The sequence below is a fragment of the Lissotriton vulgaris genome, chromosome 9 (assembly GCF_964263255.1).
Source record: "Lissotriton vulgaris chromosome 9, aLisVul1.2, whole genome shotgun sequence".
Taxonomy (NCBI): Eukaryota; Metazoa; Chordata; class Amphibia; order Caudata; family Salamandridae; genus Lissotriton; species Lissotriton vulgaris.
Window position 1 is genome coordinate 1,046,624,174 of NC_141697.1, and position 22,898 is coordinate 1,046,647,071.

Sequence of the window (22,898 nt, forward strand, 5' to 3'; positions counted from 1 at the left end):
ATCCTTGTGCGTAAATGCAAGTATATTTAAGAAAAACCCTCGCAAGACAGCTCTTGCACATAGAGTGATGAGTTTATAATGGGGTGTACCCTAAGAACTCTCTGACCTGGGTCAGTCAAGTAGATCCGTATAAAGTGGTCAGAGTCTATTGATTAACTGAAACATTAAATGTATCATAAGAATATTGCCAATAGTAAATTATCAAAATTCCATCCATGTAGTGCAAAAACATTTATTTTAGCACCTAGTAACCTGGGTGCTTAGTATCATTCGATAAGTACCAAAGGTAGTGGAATACAAATTACGCATATGGAAAGATATATCAATTACTTCATTGAATCAAACAAATATTTAAGGACACAAGTATCAATTGGATGCATATATAAACTTTGTATGTAGAAAAAGATTCACACATATTATCTGCATTGTGCCATATCAACGCGCTCAAAGTGATACAGAAAGGAGGTAGTAAGGTGGGATGGGTGTGATGGGGTAAAGGTGAGGACTGGGTAAAGGTTGTTGTGACCATAAAACAATCACAGTGGTATTCAGTGCGGCCTTTACAGTCTAGTTTAGATCGGTAGTTCCAATCAGCTCTTTAACATAGGATCTGTATTGCTCCATTAATTTCTCCTATGGTTGGAGGGTAGGTATAGCCTGGTCTACGTTTCGACCCCCGGTTTAAGGGTTGGTTGAAGCCTCATGCTGGGGTCTTCTTCAGGACATAAAAGAACAGGAGCGCCTATAAGTAATACAATTAAAATGAACGTATCAGAACTTTGGTGGAGATCATGATTGCACTAGGACTAAGTGAAGGGATTGGGGTTCTTACTTAGTATAGGGCCGTTCAGTGGCCATTAGAGTTGGACCATCTTCGGTTCCTCTGTGGAAGAATATAACCTAAAAATATTTTTTTAAAAGGATCGGTGTTACTGTCGGGTATCTATGGAACCCTATCTGCATTTCGAGGTTAGAAGGGCAGGTGAGGCACTGTAAGCTAGTTGGATTTGGGCCCATAGGTACTGATGTGGTATGGTGACTCAGTCCCTACAGATGACGCCCAGTGATTCCAAGGCACAGTTCTGTTTCCAAACAAACAGAAACAGAATCCCTGCATCATGTGTAGTGTTTCTATAAGCTAATCTGTTCAAAGGTCATTTGCTGTGCATTCTTCAATTCTCATGTATAGGTAACAGATGGAGACAAGAGGCACTCTACAAGCATTCTGGATTGAAGTGATTTGTTTTTTTCTTTCTTGTGCTTGGTAGTTGTATGAGACATATATATAATTTTGTTGCAAAGGGCTTGTGTTTCATGAGGTGCTTTAGCTGTGGAATTAATCTATGCTCGCACTTTGCTACATATATTTGCAGCATATTTACTCAGAAGTAAGTCTGTCATGATGTCAAAGGCTGACCTGGATTGCTGGAGTTTGAGGTAAGTATAGAGGAAGACACATACGGCAACATGTATTGGTCTGGGACAGGTATGTGTTTGGAAACTGCACCACTACTTGTGATGGATCACTCGAAGGTCACACCTATCAAACTGAACAGAAGAAGTGAAGTTGAGCAGAGGAAAATGAACCAGTAGATATAATTTGACTGGTCCTCTGGGGTACACAGAGATTTTAGAGAGAGAAGGTGGATTTTGATATCTGGATTATAGAGCAGGGTAAAATAATTCAAGTGGGGACTAAAAGCTGAAGGAGGAAGGAAGCTTGATGGATAACAAGATGGCATGCAGGCCCTTCTTGGGGGGTGAAAGGGGAAATGGAGAATCAGCATAACAGGTCCCCAGGCTTATGTTATGAGATGATTGGACACTGTTAGACCCGACTGTAGTTGTTCCGAGTACCTAGAGTGCGGAGTTCCTGCTGATGAACAAGGGTAATTAAATTATTACAGACTCTAGACTACAATGCAGTTTTTTCCAGTTTAAACCCAGAAGAGAATGTTGCATGGATCAACAAGGAACCACAGGTGTTTGCTATTTTCTTTGGTCTTGCTGCGAATATTATGGATTTAGATTTACCACACCTTCTATCTTTGCTCAGGGTCAGACACTTCTTCCCCCTTTAGTGGTTGTCTTATGATTATCTTAGTCGACAGTTTATGAATAGCTGCTATTTTGTTTTAATTTAAAACCCTTGGTTCTCAAAGTGTTAGCGTACTGTGCTCTTTAGCTCTAGACTACTTTATGTCCTGTTGTAGTCTCATGTACATCTTTGCTCAGTTCTTTCTTACTGTTCGGTGTAAACTGTTATTTTCTGTAGCAATTCCAACTTCAATTGACTGGCAAAAGCATCTAAAACCAGTAAGTCTGAAACATTTAAAGCTGGTAAGCTGGTTTTCCAGGAAAAGAGAACTTAGCAAGAGTCACACATGAAAGTATCAAAATAAATGTATTTGTGATGAGATTTTAGAAAGTCCAATAGAAAACTACATCAAGGCAGCATTGTTACCCAGTCGAGATATTTAAAATGGCAGAACCAGTTTCACGGGCCAATACTGTATCTTAGTCACTTACACTGCCAGTAGAAAGCAGATCACAAGAGAGCATGCATTTGCCAAGTCCATCAAAAATGGCTTATACTAATGATCTGCTGGATGCAAAAATCAGATTGTTGCCTCTTTCTGTGAGGCATTATTGTAATTCACTTTCAAATTCAAATTGCTTTTGAGTAGCCATTAAACTGCTTGCCACGGGGAGTGTCAATTATGTAGAAGTTATCATGCAGTATGGTTTGGTAAATGGTGATATACTTGGATGCTCTTCTTGTCCGCGATAGCACAAATTGTTCAGTGAACTCATTTTTGCTCAGCTTTTGCGTCTTCCCTTGTGCAGCTAGCATGCAGTTCACAAACGCAAGGGCATATGTATAACAGTTGTGTTGGTATTCTTCATATCTGAAAAGAAGACATGAATAAATACAATATCAATATAAAATAATCCAGTAATGTATGTCAAAATGTGTTCACATCAATAAGGAAACAACATTTGGCACTAGCTAGCTCCTATAACCTTCTTTTTGCATTTAAGATTATCTGCAGAATGAGATTAAAATAGAGGAGGAGAATGCAGCACATATGCTGGAATCATGAGCTTCATCAAAGTTTGTAAAAGCGTACAGGCCCTTGCTGTCATCTAGCCTTTGATTGGATTGCCTATGTTGCTTTGAAGGATAACCTGCTGAACTAACCACAACTACAGTAAAACACACTACCTGGATTATTGATGCTGCTGTATGTGTTTGAGCAGGATTACCTTCGGACATAAGCCTACAATTTTCCACGTACGGGATTGGCAGGAATTTCCTCTATGCAGAAATATTTGTAAAAACTATTTACAAATCACCCAGCCTAAAAAATTGTGAATCAAAATAATAGATCTGTAAGGCTTTTCAATGTGTTCTCATAAAATATTGCTGAATTTCCAAATAACATATGATTACATGTAATCACTTAGGTTTCCTCAGACCTTAATCTCTACCCAAAGTACTTTTTTCCTATTAGTCCCTCTAGACGTTCTTTCTTGCCTGACCAGCCTTAGCCTTTATCAATAAGATTAACTTAATTCTAAGAGCACTAAATACAAGGAAGGAATTGAACAACAGATGCTACATAGTTCAAAGTAATTCATATGAATATTGGACTGAAAGGGTATAAGGATGTGCCAAACTATATACAGCACTTTGATCTACACAGAAATGTGGCGGAAAGTGAAAATAACAAATCAGATGCCTCACAACGCATAAATAGGAGACATGGAGACCAGCTCTTGCAAAGTAGCTAATTAGCAAATCTATTTGTAAGACTGGGTATAAGAAACAAAATTGTTAGAACCAATCATGTCAAAGTTCATATTCCCTTTAGGTGGACTACAGCACCATAGAAACCAGCTGCAGAGGAACTCTAAGCTATTCACTAAAATACATAAGACCTCTTGTCATTCAGGTGCTATTGCTTGGTTCTTGTCTGTAAAGCAGAATAGGCCTCAGTATCTCAGGTATCAACAGGCAGCTCTTGATTTTGCTCTAAGAGTGCAGTGTTAGGCGTGCCCGTAGATAGAGTCTCTGTTTAAGTGTTGCTCCTCTCATGCCACAAGCAGGCCTTCTGGAATTTGCATGGCCCACTTCAGGTAAGCACAAAGAATCCCTCCCTTTTCCATTCAGTGGATGTAAACTCAAAACTAGACACATTGCACTTGGCTTTTAATGGATAAAAACAGAACAAGGGACAGGCAGGAAAGAAACTACCACTATATACTATGGAGCACCATACAACCGTAGGCAATAAATATTACCATGGGGTTGAGAGGAGGCACACCAGCATGAGTGTCATGCCTATTGCATATCCATGCACTCTCGTGTCTGAAACATAATTGTGGGAAAAGGGCCTTTTCATGACACATACTTATATGGATTACAGAGGGAAAACCAGTAGGCAGTCACCCCAAAGTGGTGCAGGTAAGAAAGGTGTATACCTCACTACTGTAATAAATCACCACCAACCATAGGTGGTATAATGGCCTGGCAACTGGTGTGGAGGTCACCAAAGTTAATAGCAGTACCATTTTGGGTGTACCCCATCATCGAAGAGTGTCTAGCACACTATTTTTAGTGCAACATACAAAATATCATTCACGACACTTGTCAGGAGACAAGTGAAATGCCTCCTGCAAAGAAGACACATTGGGTTAGCCAGAATGAGAAACTAACACCTTGGCTGCTAGCACTTTTCCCGTCCTGTGCTGGAAATTGCCATTTTGCTGGTGTCATGACGAGCTCAGCTCGTCATCAGCACAGCTCAACCGTGCATCATGACTAGCTGAGCTCGTCATAAGCATCGAAAGGGCTAAAGACCAGATTGTAACATGGACACTCCATCAGTGGCTTTAGTCCCTACACAATGCTTTCTTAACGATGAATCGTAGTTTATGAGCGTTTTTTTTACCCTTCACAGCTCTTTTGACTAAGGACTTTTACAGAAACATTGAGTTTCAAATACAGACAACTATGTAATAATGAAAATGGAGGAGTGTGGAAGAGACAATAAGAATGCACAATTACAGTTGTGTCACTAGCAAAGGACTAATGGAGCACTCATAGAAATTATGCTGTTCGACCTGGCATTCTTGGTATGGTTTCCCCTAATTTTTTGTCTTCTGACTTCCCGTTCTTGACGTCTGAGGACTTCATTTTGGCTAGCTTTTGGAATCTGGGCACTTTACCACTGTTAACCAGTACTAAAGTGCATGTGCTCTTTACTTAAAACATGGTAACATTGGCGTATCCATAACTGGCATACTTAATTTACTTACAAATCCCTAGTAAAGTGCACTACTGGTGCAGAGGGCCTGTAAATTAAATGCTACTAGTGAGAATGCAGCACTGATTGTGTGCCACCCACCTAAGTAGCATTTTAAACATGTCTCAGGCCTTCCATTGCAGAGCCTGTGTGTGCAGCTTTCTACTGCCATGTCAACCTGGCAAGTTAACCTATTTGCCAGGCCCAAACCTTCCTTTTTTATTACATATAGGTCATCCCTAAGTTAGGCCGTGGATAGCCCGTAGGCTGGCTGTAGGACATGCACTGATAGTAAAATAATCTTACATTTGTTTTTCACTACTGCAAGGTCTATCTCTCCCATATGATAAAATTGGGATTACTTTATTAAATTTTACACATGTAATTTCCAATTAAGAAGAGATAGAACCCCCAAATTTGTTTTCTCTGGACTCACAATTTAAAAACACAGCTGATGGTGAAGTTGTTTTTAAAATTTCATTTCCGAAAATGCCACCTATAGAAAGTAGACATTTTCCTACCTAAACCATTTGGTACTTTCTGCCTGTCTCGGGAATACACGTCTAGGGTGGGTGACAGCTGGCTTCCTGCATTACGTCTAGATAGCCACACACAAAGGAAGGGTAGGTGTGGCTGAGTAACCATCTGCATGTTGATGGGTCATCCTGAGCAGGGTGGGAGAGGGGAGCTGGCACTTTACACCTGAAAGAGCTGTGTCCTGTCGCCACACAAAGGATTGCATAGACTCCTGGAGTGTGTCTAGCGCCAGGGAAGGGTCTTGCGCACTTCAAAGCATCTCTTTGAAGTCCCTCTAATTCAAAGTCCCAACAAGGGTATAAGTACTGGACCTCTGACAAAACCAAGTCAGAACATTTCTGGAACTAATGACATTCTATCAGAAAAAAAGGACTGCATTGCTGTCAGGAGGGACTGCCACTTCACTGAACTGCTTTGCTGTGTTGGCCTGCTGCATCTTGCCTGAGAGTGAGAAGGGCTGGCCTGGAGCTCTACATTCCAGAACCTAAGAATCTCTAAGGGCTTGTTGGCTTGATTCCTGTTTCTGAAGTCTCAGGGATATCAAAGACTTCACCATGGAACCAGCACCTGGACTCTACGTCTGCTGTGAGCCCTGTACTGCCAAGGTGTGCCTATCCAGTCCTAGGCCCTTGAAAGAGAGTTTTCAGTGTGGCAACACAGAAAACCCAAGCATGGATGATGACATGCTGATTGGAACCGCTGCATTTCCTTCAAAACTGACGCATTGTCACTGCTGCACTAACTGCAAACACCGCAAAGCTTAAAGAGCGACGCATCATCCCCGATGCATCTGAATGTGTGGCTCTGCGCTAACACATCACTTTGTGCTGCATGCATCACCTACAGGCCAGTGGTTCGACAACGATGCATCACCCCGATGTCCATCGCATCTTGACTTTCGATGAATCCCTGAATTTGCACAGCTTGGTACCGACGCATTGCCCCTTCTGCAAGATCGACAGTGACGCATCACCTCCTTATCTCCACACATCGCTCTAGTTGTTGACGCTTCCAAGGTACTGCTCAGCGGGCCAAGGTGGGTCTCTGTACCCGACCCAGGCGTCATCGTGGTTGGCTTGAAGTTTTGGATTTGCAGTGATCAAGCTTGAGCACATAGCCACTATTGGCGCTATTTGTTTCTAAACACTATAAAACCGTTTATTCTGTCAAAATTTGAATCTTGACTTCTGCTTATTGGATTTTTGTTGTTTTGGTCTTGTTTTTTTTATACATGAAAATATTCTCTGTTTTTCTAATGTGGTGTGGAGTATTTTGCAGTGTTTAGCCTGACTGGTCTGTGCCAAGCTACCAGAGGGTGAACACTGTTTTAGAGTGTGTTACTGACTTATCCTGACTAGGACTGTTGTTCCTTCTTGCACAGGGTGCATACATCTGCCAACCAGAAAACCAATTTCTAACAATGGTAATCAGCAGTGAGGATAGGGCTTGTATTTGTGCAGTGCATGCAGCGATTGGTGTACTCTACTATCCATACTTCAGACCAATGAAAACCTTTTTTAATCATCTCTCGTCAGCATTTTTTTCCCAAAAATCACGGCTTGGGAGAAGCAGCATCTGCACCTGCAAAAATGGATTTTGAGCTGGCCAAGATGGAGACCTACACTGTGGCCCAGCTCAAGGATTTCTGCAAGGGGTTTGAGCTTTCTACTAAAGGCTTCGCTAAGAAGGTGACATTGCCAAAGGCACTGTGGGCCTGGATAGAAGCTTGTGATGCAGTATCTGGGGCCCCAAAGGAGGAGGATGAGAAACTGAACCTGGTTTCACTGGAGAATCTGGGACTGCCTGTGGGGCAGGGCGCCAACAGCCTGCAAGGAGAGATGGTTCCCCTCAGGGCAGGAAGCAGTGTATCGTCCAGAGGCCTGTCCCCAGAGGAGCTGGAGGACAGGCGGGAGGAGAGAAAATTAAAATTGGAGCTTGCTAAGTTCAAGTCGGAGGAGAAAAGAGATTGGCTTGAGAGGTGAGCCTGAGAGAGCTGGGCATAAAGGCCAAGAGAGCCGACTCCAGCAAAGAGGTTGGCAGCATTTCCTCAGTGTCCTCTGAAAAGAAAGTACACATACCCAAGGGGTTTATTGCCTGATTATAGTTTGGGAGATGACATAGACCGGTGGTTTGAGGTGTATGAGATTGCTTTGCAGTTGCACAAGATGCTTGAGGGAGATTGGTAGGCTAGTCTGTTGAAGCATATCCCTACTGAGGGGAGGAACACCCCACTGGCCCTAGAAGGGAGCAACAAGATGAGTTATCCCAATGAAGGAAGCCCTAATCAGGAATTATGGTATGACCTCAGAGAAGTGCATGAAAATGTTTAGGTAAAGTGTGAAACTATTCCCACATACCGACTCGAGGGAGGTGGAGCTAAGGTCACATTTGGAGATGTTGGGTTGCCTGAGTGGGTGTGCCTAACCACACATTCCATGGCAGCTCAAGAGGCTGGTCAAGAAGACCAGGAGATTGGAAGAATGGCCTAGGTGCCTGCCAAGAAGAGGAAGGGCAAGGGGCAGGGGAAACCTGCTCCTGAAACTCCTACTGTCCGAAAGGAGGTGGATGCTGAAGGCGGACGCCCCGGTACCTACAGGGGAGGATGTGGCCGAACTGGGGATTCTGCCTGAGCTGTCCAACTGCCAGCAGGAAGAAGGTTCCACAGGGAGGAGTTCTGCAAGGCACAGAAGGAGTGTCCTAACCTTGTGAGTCTTCGGCAGCAGGCTGAGAACCAGGCAACTAGTGAAGCCTCTGACAAGCACCTAATTTATTGGGAAAATGGTCTCCTGTATAGTGAGCCTAAGGCTCCTGAGCCTGGTACAACATGAGTGTTGGAAGTACCCCAGTGCCTTCCTACATGGTCTGGCTCATAATGTGCCACTGGCAGGTCATTTGGGGAAAGACAAGAACCTGGACAACCTTGCCACCCACTTCTTTTGGCCTCAAATGAGGAAGGCCTCAGATGCATTCTGTAGGTCCTGTCCTCCTGCCAGGAAAGTGGCAAGTTAGGAGGGAAGTGCAAAGCCCCCCCTACAACCTTTCCCAGTGGCTAGCCTCCCTTTTGAGTGGGTTGGCATCAACATTGTGGGGGCTCTGGATACCAAGACAGCCATGGGCAACAGATTTGTTCTAGTTTTGATGAACTATGCCACCCAGTACTCAGAGGCTATTCCTCTGAGGACTGTGACTGTCCCTGCAAGGGTAATTTTGGGGATCTTCACCCGCATGGGTTTCCCAATGAGGTTGTATCTGACCAGGGTACCAACTACATGTCTGGGTACACAAAGGCCATGTGGGAGGAGTGTAGGGTAACCTACAAGTTCTCCACTCCTTACCACTCCCAAACCAATGGGTTGGTTGAAAGGTTCAACCGTACCGTCAAAGGCATGATTATGGTTCAACCCGAACCTATAAGTTGTAAGTGAGATGTCCTCCTGCCATGTATTTTATTCCCCTACATTGAGGTACAACTGAAGGGGGTTGGCTTCAGCCCTTTTGAACTTGTGTACATGCACCATGTGAGAGGAGCTCCTAGTGTTGTTAAGGAAGGTTGGGAACAAGCTCCCAAGAAGTCCCCCCAGCAGGGTGTAGTTAGTTGCATGCTGCCATTCTGCAACCAGACAGCCCACTTTCAGAAACACATAGGAGACTGTGGAAGCTAGCTAGGAGGACAAGAAACGGTGGTATGATTAGAATACCACTCAGGTTGAGTTTCAACCTGGTCATAAAGTGTGGGTAATGAATCCTGTAGAGCCCCAGGCCCTGCAAGACCATTGGTCTGACCTTATGAAATGAAGGAGCGTAAGAGAGATGTCACCTAATTGGTGGACCTCAAGACTTCCAGGAACCCTTCAGGGATCCTTTGTGTCAATCGCTGTAAGCCTCACTTTGAGAGGTCAGAACTTACCATGCTCTTGGTCACTGATGATGGGACAGAAGAGGAGAATGAACCTCTCCATGACCTTCTTTCTTCCAAAAACCAGGATGTGTCAGTGGAGGGTATGGGCCTCTACCCTGCCTTTATGCTAGATCAACAGAGAGACTGCCACCTGTTGCTGGGACAGTTTGCATCTCTGTTCTCACATACCCTAGGAGTAACTACATGGTACACCCATGATATTGAGACTGGGAACACCCTGACTGTGAAAAACAAAATGTACAAGTTATCTGTGGATCCTCAAGGCTCTCAGGAAATTCCTCGCCTTCTTCCATGGGAAGCCCGCAAAACCGTAGTTTGAGCTACGATACTCTCTTGGCTGGACTACGCGAACACCTTGTACCTGGGTTAACCTGCATATTTAATCCGGCAACTACAAGTGGTCCAAAATACGACAGTGCATCCTCTTCAATTTGCAAAAAGATACCCCCACTTCAACCTACTGTACCAAACTGCACTGGCTCCCTATCAATACAAAGATCATTTTTAAAGCACTCACTTTAGCACACTGGTCCCAGTTATCTAAACAATAGAATCACTAAGTACCAGCCAAGCAGAGATCTACATTCTAGTCAGGCCCCCCTCATAGCAATACCCCATTTTGAAAAAACTAAAACTATTCTCTACTTTCTAAATTGGCATGGAGTCATTTTGTGGTGTTTTCACAAAGCTACTGTTTATTGTTTACACATTGCCTCTTAGTTAAGCTGGACTGCCCTGTGCCAAGCTACCAGAGGGCGAGCACAGGTTAATTTAGAGTGTGTTACTGACTTACCCCGACCAGGATTGTGGTTCCTGCTTCGAAAGGGTGCATAAAGGCAGTGCCACATAGTTTTGGATATTACCTAATCTCATGCAAGTGTCTCTTTTATCTACTCCATGTTTATTAGTTAATAAAAATGCACCTAATTAGGAATAAAAATCTTGTATAATTTAGTCCTGCTGCAAACAGTTTCGAATGTTAATCCTCATTGTGATATGGTCAAACAATGACTCCACCAGCTTTGGGCACAGGCACTATTTCTAAAGAAAATGGTTCAGCACCTGTGGGTATGTAAAGGAAACTTCGACAAACTTATTTAAGTGATCACATGTGTGATGCATTACATACACCATGTAACAAGGTCTTTAAGACATGGCCATCATGGACACAACCTCGAGGCAGATGCACAGTAATGAAAGTAGTCATGTGTGTACCTACACACCACAGCAGCAGGTGAAGGGGCACCATGGTCCAGGTGTGTAAGAAGATCACTGCACTACACGTATTGCTGTTTTACCACCAGGTTGGGGACAGTATAGCCCATTTAGCCTTAGGGCCTTTTGTACCCTTTGAATGCCCCCGAAGTTCAGGATGGGAGAGATAAGCAAATCCAGATAGCCGGAATCAGAACCACCCGATCACAACACACACTGATTCCTCAATTCCCTAGTTTATATTAACCTCCAGAGGTCTCCAGGAAGATCAAATTCTGGGAAAGGACAGCAGGTTTAGTGCTATCAATTTATGTGTCTGGTTTGCCCAGACCCTTCCAGTCCCTTGCTCTGTAAGCGGAGCTGCCTTTTAGGACATTTCTCTTCGCAATATATCAGGCCACCTTCAGGACTCGACATGAATCCTGCATCGCGGGGCGAATCGGACACGCTTTGAGAACTTTGGAATGCTCACAACTCCTGAGAAACACAATAACCTGCTGTGAAAACCAGAGATCTTATGGTGGCCTTGTTCTAGACCTTTAAGGTGGGCAAGTGCCCAGTTTGAGTGAATACAGCCCAGGAACATATAGTATCTATCAGCACTCAGTGTTTTGATCCTTCACCGCTGATAATTATGGCACCCAACAAAATACACCATCAAGGCTTTTGAAATTAATAGATGCAGAAAGTATGCCGTCTTCTAAGTTTTGCCAGCAAAATGTGGCGCAACGTGCACATTTTGGTGGTTATCATTACATAATCCTCGTGTCCAGTTTTTAATTGCCATTTTTTTCCTGGTTAACTTTGGCGGGATGAACACGTGTTTGGTGAACATGAAGGATTTCAGTTTTCTGTCAGACTTACCAGACATTTCATGTGAAATTCCGCTCTGCATAATTATGAGATGGCCTGTGTCCCCGCATGTAGATTTCTCAGGTACAGAACACTAGATTCCATTACACTAGCCAACAACTTTGGCTCGTAAATTCGTCCTAAGGAGTGGTCATGTAATGCTCCCTCCTCCCACATCTTCCCCTTCCCTCTGCCACCTATAAAACCTTCTTTCATCCCACTCACCTAGCAAAGGACTCCTGCATGCTTGAAACTAATATGTTCTTAAGAAAAAGTGAGAGTTGAAAAAAGACTCTTAATGGGCACGCCCTGTGGGAGAGGGGAAAAGGTTTTGAGGGAGCTAAAGGCTGAACGAGCCAGCACTAAGCAGACTCACGCCAGCAGTGGACAGATTCCCCTTGGTCATACTAGTCCTACCCCTGTTCCTGAAGGCTGTCAGTCATCAGTCATGGATGAAGACAGAGCCAAAGCTCAACTCATATACATGGACTAAAGGTTTGACTGCATTTTGGAGCACCCAGGAGGTTTTGAAGAAATTGATCTTCATACCAGCTAACATGAATGACTGCACCTCATTCATGTTTTCTTCTGTCTCTATGGTCTGTGGGGAGTGAAAGGAGAGTGAACTCCCAGTAAGTTAAGAAGGAGGGTAGATAGGGCTTGCACAGTTCATGGAATACCTTGAGTAAAATCGAATTTGAGGCACATTGTAATATGGAATGGACCTTGGTGAAAATGAAGTGGTAGTTCCTCATCTGAGTACAGATATATAACCTCACTCAACTAGGCAGATGGCAGTGGTGTAATTGTAACTGTAACCATGCTGTTGTCTTTTTAACCAACTGAGTGGCAAGTTTAGCTTCTTCTGTATCAATGCCACGTTGTTGGTGGTGGGGTGGTCTGTGAATTGTTTCGACAGGCACACACCAGGTCAAATCCTCCTGTGATCCAGAACACTAACATCAGACAAGCTAGTCGCACCCAAATGGTCACCACCAATGACAAAAGAAATCTCCTTTAATGCTGCATAGTAGAACAGGTAACATTTAGCTGGGGGGGGGGGGGGGGGGGGGGGGGGGGCTTCACCATGAAACATGGTATATTTACTATTTTATCATATTTTCTGCTTTCTGCTTGGGTTAACCACCCGTCACACCAGACACGCCTACAGTAAATAATTTCCTAATAATTCCATCTACGTACCTGTGAGGAAGCCAGGCCTCTGCGCTCGAAAAATCCTCCAGGTACTTGTCCCATTGGTTGATAAGGCCATACATGTCGGGCTGAAGGAGCAGAACTCCCACACACTGCTCCCAGCCCCATTCCTCTCTGTGAACACCAGCTTCGTTGTAATTGTACACAATTCCTGGCACCAAGAACAAAAAGAAAATATGAATTGTATGTCAACGCTCCTGTTGTTAGTAGGCAGTCCATAGTAAATTGCAAGGTCTTTAACTTCCCTTCTGAAATAGAGACTTTCTGATGTATAATTGATGAAAACCTCACATTAACAATAGCATGTTGTGGCAGACAGAATGACTATACTGCAATGACCGCAGGAAGCCCCTGACCGTTAAAGCTTGTGGAATAAAAGGTGCTGAATGACTTCACCACTGAGTTTTGTTAAATGTTAGACGTTTCAGCATCAGTTACTGACTATGTAGGGTCAGGTGGCATTCCTTTCAGTCTAGATAAACAATATATTGTGGATGTGTTACTCATTACGAATTCTGCTGCCATGCAGCAGAGAACTAAAATAACAATTGGATGGGGAACTTTAAAGCGTCTCCTGTACTTAACTAATAAAATAAGCATTGGCAAGGCCAAAAAGTGTCACGAGAGCTTTTGGCTTTGTCAGTGTTTTAATAGCTATGTTGTACCGAAGCACAGCTGAAAGTAAAAAAAAAATAATAATAAAAAGTTAAATGAGGAAGGGTGTGCGAGGGATTGGAAACAAGCAGCCAAACACTTGCATGGAGTGCTTCAGCACAAAAAAAAGTAGCTGCCATAATGTAAGCAGTGGATGGACACAAAGACTGGCCATGCTTGAGGGCAGGGTCAAACACAAGAAGAGAATGTGAAGCCCACAAAGGTTAACAAATCAGAAGCAAGCAAACGGGTGACTATAAAGCAGATTCATAGTAAGCAGTAGGAGAGCTTTAAGCCCACTGTAAGCTAACTAAATGTCTTGCAAGCGACAGCACAAACCCTGTCTCAAGCGAGACTTAAAACGTAAACATAGTACCATGTTATCCAGTAAAAACGGTATTTATTTGGTACGAGGAGAGAACTTGAAAGAATTATATCACTATTTAACTTAAAAACGATGAGAGCTGGAGCCATGATATATTTTCAACATATCTACATGACATACTTTCTAGATAGTGTAGGCCACATTGGGATGGAAATTAGAAAATGTAAACTCAGAGCTTAACAACCTTGCATGGGTGAAGGGCTAAGTAACATAAATATGTTATTATTATTCATTAATAAATGTACACCAAAGCATTTGCTAAAGCAGTTCAGTGCACTGGCCTGATGCACTTTAGTGTGCAAGTCATTCAGTGTCCACAGACTGCATAACAATATCTAAAAGCATGACCTAAAATTCAAAACTGCTGTTGTTTTTCAGACAGACCAAAGACAATGTTTCTGGAAGAGCATTTTATGTTCTTACCAAAGATATTGGTGTAATTCCTTTTCATTCTACATATATTGTATTGGGATCCATTTAGGCCTGGCTACAGACAGCTTCGTCAGTTTGACAATGTACATAGAGTGGATCTTGGCTCTTTCCAGAATAGTATTTCCCGCTTGTCTATGTAATAGATTGTGTGGTGTATAATTCCTATGCGTGCCAGCAATAAAATGCAGGTGAGACTATTTTACCTCTTAAAAGTACTCAGCCATCACACATGTTGTCATATTCAATTCTTTATTTCATACATGAAATACCAGTATCACCACCAAAACATATACCACAAAATACAACTATAAGGGCAACTACCAATACAAATACCACCACCAATGTCACAACCATCACCAATACCAACCACACCATGACCACCAATGCCATTCCACCACCACTAATGCCATACCACCACCAATGAAATGGGACCACTACCAATACTACACAAATTACATACCACCACTAATTCGACACCAGGGTTCGATTCCCGACGCGGCAGGGTGTTGAGCTCAAATGTCCACGCACTCGATAATTCACGCTTCGGTGCCTGACCTAATCATGGGTTCACACTATGCAACTCTGGGCATTAAGCTTGCTTAATCTCCACAACGGCCCCCTGCGGCGGGATGCCTGGCTTTCACCTTGGGGATGCCCTGTAGGGGCTATCTCACAGGGAAAAACCAGGACGGGTTCCCAAGGCAAGCGCAGAGATACCCCTTCGGGGGTCGATTCTGGCGCTGTATAAGAAATGCAATAATAATAATCAATAACACACCCACCCCAAATGACCACCACTAATACAATCATCACTTCCAATAGAATCACCCATTTTACTAACACTATCACCCCCACAAAACATTTGCCAAGTAAATAGACCTGGCTTTAATTTTCAATACATTTCTGCAGACTTGTGTCTGCATGTGTTACCGAAATAAAACCAGACCTACTGGCTTTGCCAATACTCTTTATTTTCACCAGTTGGTTTTATTTGAGAGCAGGAGGTCTCCTCTCATGAATGTGGACTGGAACTCCTTTTTAGGGTTGGCTTGACAATGTAGCTGTCGGCAAACCTATTGTTGTACATAGAAGAGTTTTGGTCAGCCCCTCTTCAGCTACAGGCTTCTTTGGGTGTGTCACCTTCAACCATTGCTTTGAGACTTTGCCAAACACATTGTGAACCAGGCGAGAGGAGTTTACATCTTTCAACCCATGCCATTCGCTGTTTGGTGCATCGTGTTGCATTCTAGTAAGAGAATCCACTGTAATGCACAGGGGACTATTTTACATCTGGAAGGTACACTAAACAACACTGTATGCCATAGTTCTTTATATCATACATGAAAACTATATAGAAAGCAACCATTTTTACAATATTTTCTTCACTGACACCAGAGTGTGAGCCTCACCACCCTACTGCCTTTTCCTTTTCTGCACATCGAGACAGTGTGACCCTCAGATGGCCGTCAGGAAGGCTTGAGAGAGCCGAGCTTTTCTCGAATTAAATGTAAGCCTGCAGCTGCCCTCATTGCACGATTGCTGGAGCCAAGCAATTCTCTTTTTTGCATGGCAAAAAACAGTAATGTAAGAGCTAGACGTGCACAATCACGATTTGTGTGCCAGAAATACACATGCATATTCCTCACTGAACCTGCCTTGAGAAAGGTCTCTTCTGTTCCCCTCACCCCGGACCCATAAACAGCAAAAACTAGAGAGCCGGAAGTGGGCGGTTAGGAAGACTGCTTCTGTTTCTTTATCATACAAAAAGGCAAGTGTATAATGAAGGCTACCATGCTAGACAAAATAAGTTTCACAGAGAAAGATAAGCACGAAGATGGTGAAGGCGCCCTTGCTGCTGACCTTCTTTTCATTAGGTCGGATAGCCAAGGAGCCTTAATTATAGTCTTTCTGTATCTAAGTGAAATGAAGATCGGATTGCAAGGAAGCCCATGGTTCTACATTGAGCTCAAAGTACTAAGCGCCTCCGTTGCTCAGGAGGGAGGGTATGCCCCTTAAGCCATCGCATTGGTCATGTGTTATCACTTTTTCGATCAACCTCTGCATTTTGTGGCTGTTCACAATCCACTGTTTACATGTTAGTGACTAGCAAAAAAGTAATACCCAGTATCTTCTGTGCTTCCTGTGTTGGGCATTTATGTCAAAATCAGAGTATCCGAGGCTCCCTTGTTGAGGAAAGACCCTTGACATCGCTGCATAGACCGAACTGCACCGACTCGTTAATAACCATTACTGCGGGTCCTGGAGGCTTTGGTACCTCAACACCCTGGCACTCACATTAAAAACAGTGTACCCGCTAATTCTCTTATTAAGGAGAGGCCCTAGACATCTCTGGGGCGGCTACTATATGTACCCGCTTGTCCGCTAGTCTTTTTGCCAGGTTTGTGGCACGTGATATGCCTTGCTGCGTCCCCAGGTCTTCCTAAGAGCCTGTTTACCAAGCATTCCTTCCTTTGTGTCTGTTCTATCAGTCAATTTATTTATCCAACTAAGACCATGTATTCCTCTTTCTGTTTCAATGCTTACCGTATGACGGTGGTTGATCCTTTCTCATGAAATACAACATGCAACTTTTCACCGACCGTCAGGCTCTAAACTCTGATTCGTCCAAAGTGGCTAGCTTATTGCATGAAGAGGTACTCGAAAGTCTGCGTTCTGGTTGGTTTGGCCAGCTGGCAAACTGTGGGCTCGTGACACTGAAATGGAGGTTCAGCTGTATGTAAACCAGTTTGTTAAAGTGGATCACACAGGAACACCTACATATCATGCACCATGACAGTGACTTGTGTTGACACCCAGTTAATAATTACTGAAATCTGCCCACGACCACTGAACTATTATGGAAATTCAGGGACCCCGTTCTAAGCATTTTCGATTATTTGAACCCCAACATACACAAAATTACAGAAATAAACATTCAAACAAATACACCAATTATGAAATATTTTATTAAATCCACAAACAATCTAAAAAGCAAGATTTTAATGGGAAGGTTGGAGCTTTTCTAAATTCAATTGAGGCCACTCAGCGTCCATACTATGTTCTGTTTGAACGGGCACTGCTCCCATGAATCAATCAGATTTTGAGTACGTCGGATCTGGTGTCAGACTGACTTAGGGTTGCAATCAGTCTTTTAAAAGGCTTCCACAGATCTCATCTACTCTTGAAGGACCTGTTGAACACCCAATCAAACTGTCAATTATAGTTAGGGTTTGCACTGGTGCTAGGAAACAGGTCTATGGCACATATAGGATGAATGATGCACTATAGCCTACTATGAGCAAGCTACCTGTCCAGGCCTTACAAATGATATGTTTTTAGATGTTTTTATGCCGCACATGCAAGCTCCCAAGCTTCTGGAAATTACAGACTTTTTCTATCATAAAGATGCTTTTAACAGAATATGCCTGCTGATTACCAAAACCCTGATGCATTACAATCTTGGGCCAACACAGATGAAACACCAATGCAAGAGGAACATCACATGGAGCATCAAGACAGCAGGCAGTAATACTATCACATGCTAACTAACCACAAGAGAAATTGTGAAGAATATGAGTATTTTTTCACTAGCCCGATTTATACTTTGTTAGACCTGAACCCTGATTCTGGAAGTTTTAAGGTCTATCGATGGAGTGAGCTATCCCCATTAGAATACAACTGAACTTGGAACGCTGAGGATAGGAAGCAGAAAGGGCAATGCCAATGTGATTTCCAAAGAAGCACCCTATCTACTAATTGCCAAACGTGCATGGAGCCACTCTTGAATAACATACTGAACTGTTCTGTGATAGAAGTCTGCTTCCTGCTCTTGCCCCTCTAACACTGGGGACCTGTTCTGGACACAATGGTCTTTCTGACAAAGTGAGGGCTCCTCAGAGCATACCACCGCCCACATATTTCTATGTGTTCTCAGGGTGTTTAAGATGAAATATCCTTATCAACTAGGATACATAACAAAGACAGGTGCCCGAGTTGGGCACAGATGAACATATAATTCTGAATAGTACTGGCATCCCGGCTAACCCAAGGTGAATTCCAGTTTTCTCCACCTTTAGTACCTTAGATTAAGGTAGCCTGAAAAAGAGGACCAGACTCAAGGATTTGTACTGGACTCAATACATAATATGTATGAAAATAATTATAATACTTCTAAGGATAAAGTTAATAGAAAGACAAAGAACCTGTCCATTTTGGTACCTACTGGTAGACAGTTGTTCAGTACAATTGAAGCTATAGGGACCCTGCTAGTCACTTAAATGTCGATTGACATAATGCTGGTTTCCTCTGGGATGATCCAATTCATGTAAAACACATTTTCATTTAATAGTCAGTGCACTTCGAGCTCTGTAATTGAGGAGCTTACATTATGTTTGAGGGATCTTTGTCAAGGATGACACGATCCATGCAGCAGAGGCAATGCACTGGTTCTGGTCCACACAACAGAAGCGATGCATCGGGTCTGATCCACCCAACGGTGGCAATGTGCCGGTTCGGCAGTGGATGCATGTGGTTTGCTGGAGCAGGCACCGTAGGCCCACTTCCGATGGTCCAGGACTGGGGTGGCACCACTTGGCAGGGCAGACTCACAGAGGGCAGTGTCCAGGTGCAGAAGCAGGTAGGTTGGAAGTCTTTTATGACCCTGAGACTTCAAATCAGGAGGCCAGCCATCAAGCCCTTGGAGTCACACTGGGTTCAAGTGAGACAGGTCACCCAGGCAGTGGAACAGCAGGCAGCACAGCAAGGCAGGAGTCCAGCAAAACAGCAGTACAACAATGCAGCAGTTCTTCGGCAGCACAGCAGTCTCTCTTCCTAGCAGAGTCTTCACAGGTCCAGAAGTGTACTGAGTTGGTGGTGTCAGAGGTCCAGTACGTATACCCAGACAGGCCTTTGAAGTGCACAAAGGTCCTGCCCTTACGGCCCTGGCTCCTAACTTACAAAAGGGAATATGAGGACCTTTGTGTGGGGACAGGACACAGCCTGGATGGTCCTTCAAGTCACACATAAGCACCAATTGTGTGTGGCTTTCTAGGGGCAATACGCAAAGTCCAGCTGTCACCCACCCCAGACAAGTGGTCAGAGACAGCCAGCAGGCACCATATGGCTAAAGTAAGAAAATGCCAACTTTCTAAAAGTAGCATTTGCAGAATTGCAATTTAAAATCAGACTTCACCATACATTGGGATTTTAAACTTGGTTTCCAGGGACAGCAAACTCGAAATGTTTATCGCTTCAATATTGTGAGTTACACTTATAGGATGTAATAAGGTGCTTTCAATGTTATCTGATGGAAGAGATAGGCCTTGCTGTAGTGAAAAAAGACAGAGATTTTCACTACCAGGAAATGTAAAACTTAAAAGTTAATGTCCTGCCTTTTAATCACCTGGCACCCTGTCCTCTGGGTTGTCTGGTGCCTACCTTAGGGGGGGCTTATATGTATAAAAAGGGAAGATTTGGGTATGGCAAAAGGGTGGTTTGCCACGTCAACATGACTACACACAGGCTCTGCAATAGCAGGCCTGAGATTTGTTTAGATGGCTACCTAAGTGGGTAGCACAACCAATGCCGGAGGGCCACAAGTAGCATTTAATTTACAGGCCCTGGGCACATGTAGTGCACTTTACTAGGGACTTATAAGTAAATTAAATATGCCAATCGGGTATGAGCCAATGTTACCATGTTTTAAGGAGACAGCACAAGCACTTTAGCAATGGTTAGCAGTGGTAAAGTGCACAGAGTTCTAATGCCAACAAAAACAAGATCAGAAAAAGTGGAGGAGCAAGTCAAAAAGTTTGGTGGGCGGGACGGCCTGCAAGAAGGCCATTTCCAAAAAGGCTTTTTCCCCTGCCTGCTACCCAGCAATGGTTGAGGAAGCCTGATCTCTCCCGGTGAGCCTTGATCAGGCATGGGCTTCCACAGAAAAAAAAGGCAGGACTCTTGGAGACCTAAGGCCTACACAGACCAACACTAAATTTGCTTGAGCCACTGACAGTCAGATTTCTACAGTCCATAATGAATATAAAATGTGGAATAGGCTGAGACAAAGCCACCCTTATGGACTACCTGATGCAGCAAATTATTGCTGCGTGGTAGGTCACCACTCTTTAGGATACCAATTCCAGTGGATGAGATGAGGTGTAGGCAAAAATTCTGCTCTGTTTGGGGGACATTTAAGTCTCCCAAACCTAGCATACAGACAGGTACGAAAGCATACAGTTCCTGACCAAGAAACTCTGGAAAACTTAAATGATTGGTGAACTTACACAGAAACACAGGAGAGATTGCTCCTCACACCAGCTAAACTGTTCTTACTCCTGCCTCACTGAACTTATAAACACACCACTATTTGAGATGAATGAGACCCTAAGAGTCGGCATGGGGAACTAGCGTGCCTTTGCTTTACGTGAGGAGCAGGGGCATAACATGGGTGCAATACCTTTTTTTGCAAGAAGAGCAAGCCATCTACTTAATTCCACACACCATGCCATCCTCATGTCTTTATTTAATGCACTCGCTGATAGTGAGGAAGCCTGAAAAAAACAGTCTTGACTTGAACAGTCAATCTCATAAGAAGATTACCTATTTTAATGTTCCCTTTCTATTAGGGACAGTCCCACCCATATACACACACATATAGCCTTTACAGCACAGTGACTCAGGGTGTTTAACTACTCCTGTTGGGAGACTTACAGGTCTGTACCACGGACCACATGGGATTAGTTTCTCAGTTAGGTACAAGATAGTGGGAAACATGGGCTTAAGAAGAAGAAACCAATCCGAATAACTCTGGCTGAAGATATTTCATTTTTATATTATGAGTCTGTAATATGACCATTTCACTGGATCACCTAAGAATTCCTATTAGCAAATTAGCATAGAATACCACTGCTCATTTGTGAGGTCACTTGTAAAGCCAAGGTGCTGCTGAGTAAGGTCAGAAAGAAAGAAGGAAGATCAGTCAACAGGTCCTCTTGGAGATGGTAGACAAGTCACGAGTCAGAACAAAAGAGTCAGAAGCTGCTGCTAGTTTTTTAGGTGAGATGAATTTGAACTGCTTGCTAGAGCATTTTGTTTGTTAATTAGTTTAAAGTTATGTGGAAGGGAGTTGCTCATTTTGGTTGCCAGAACGAAGTGTGGTTCGCATTTCTCCGACTCAAACCCAGCCACAACTTGCTCTGCTTGAATCTGTGAATGGTGAGACAGCACAGAACGGCTATGTTGTCCTGAATACTGTTGTTGCTAGAATCTGTCTCCAGTGACTGGAGTGCCAAGATCATGAATCACTTGATGGGTAATACACAGAAACAAATATGATCCTTTTTCATACTGAAAGCCAGTAAGTATCATGAGCTTGGCATTAGGGATGTGTGTTTTCGTAGGGAAGTGTACTCTGACTGCTCAATTTTCAAAACGCAATATGACATTATAAAATAATGCTGTGGTGGGGCGGGCCCAAAATGGCATTCTTCACAAGTGAATGCAAGATGTCACCAAAGTTAGCACTCACTAATACTAGAAATCTGAGGGGAAGGAATCAATCGTCAATTTCCTCTGTCATCAGACCAAGATATCTTACCTCTGGAACCTAAGTCAGCAGTGTGCTTGTTAGAACCGGCTGTCTCTAGTTGGCAGAGGTATACACTTCTGACAAATAGGGACACTCCTTTTCTAGTCAGGGCAAGGGGATCACACACTTTGATAACCCCTGCTCACCCCCTTGGTAGCTTGGCAGAGCAGAACAGGCTTATCTCAGAGGCTGTGCGTTAAGCAATTATGACCACATACAGTAATACCGTGAATGCACTACAAATGGACACGACACAGTAGTATTATAAAAATAAGTATTTTTATATAAGGCTTAGCACAAGACCAAAATAACGACAAACTGTACACAATCGGAATAAATACGTTGGGAAGGAAAAAAGGATAGTTCAAAGGTAGTTTCTTCTTTAGCACAAAGTTTTTAGTATCAAAGCAACTCTTCTTCTTGGCAATGCAGTTCTTAGCAACAGGGTAACTCACACGGGGGCTACACGACGTCAAGGCAAAGTTAATCCAAAGGTTCGGCGTCGACCGCGAGGAGCGCTACGTCAAGCCTGGAGTCACACGGACCCCCAACAACACAGTACCTTAGGAAAATGAAGCACACGATGATCAGCGGCGTCGAGCAATCCGGCGTCGCGTCTTCGGTGTCGATCTGGCCTCAGCAGGCGTCGTCGTTGATGATGCGGTTGCACAGAGTGAGCAGCGCTCACGGCGTCGAAGGGCACACAGGTGATGCGATCAGCAGCGGTGCAGACACGAGGTCCTCTGGAGCTAGAGCCGTACTCCCACTCACTGGCGTTGCTGCTGGCGTCGGTTG

General features: G+C 43.6%; 1 protein-coding gene across 1 annotated transcript in view; it reads right to left on the reverse strand.

The window, feature by feature from the left end:
- Nucleotides 1-216: 216 nt before the first annotated feature.
- MKRN2OS (MKRN2 opposite strand) overlaps nt 217-22,898 on the reverse strand; it is a 107,601-nt gene continuing 84,919 nt past the window's right edge. The window contains exons 3-4 of the mRNA XM_086938965.1: nt 13,036-13,198; nt 217-2,909 (exon numbers count right to left, since the gene is read on the reverse strand). Coding sequence (XP_086795091.1) covers nt 2,669-2,909; nt 13,036-13,198 — 404 coding nt within the window. The 3' untranslated portion in view covers nt 217-2,668. The remainder of the gene's footprint in view (nt 2,910-13,035; nt 13,199-22,898) is intronic.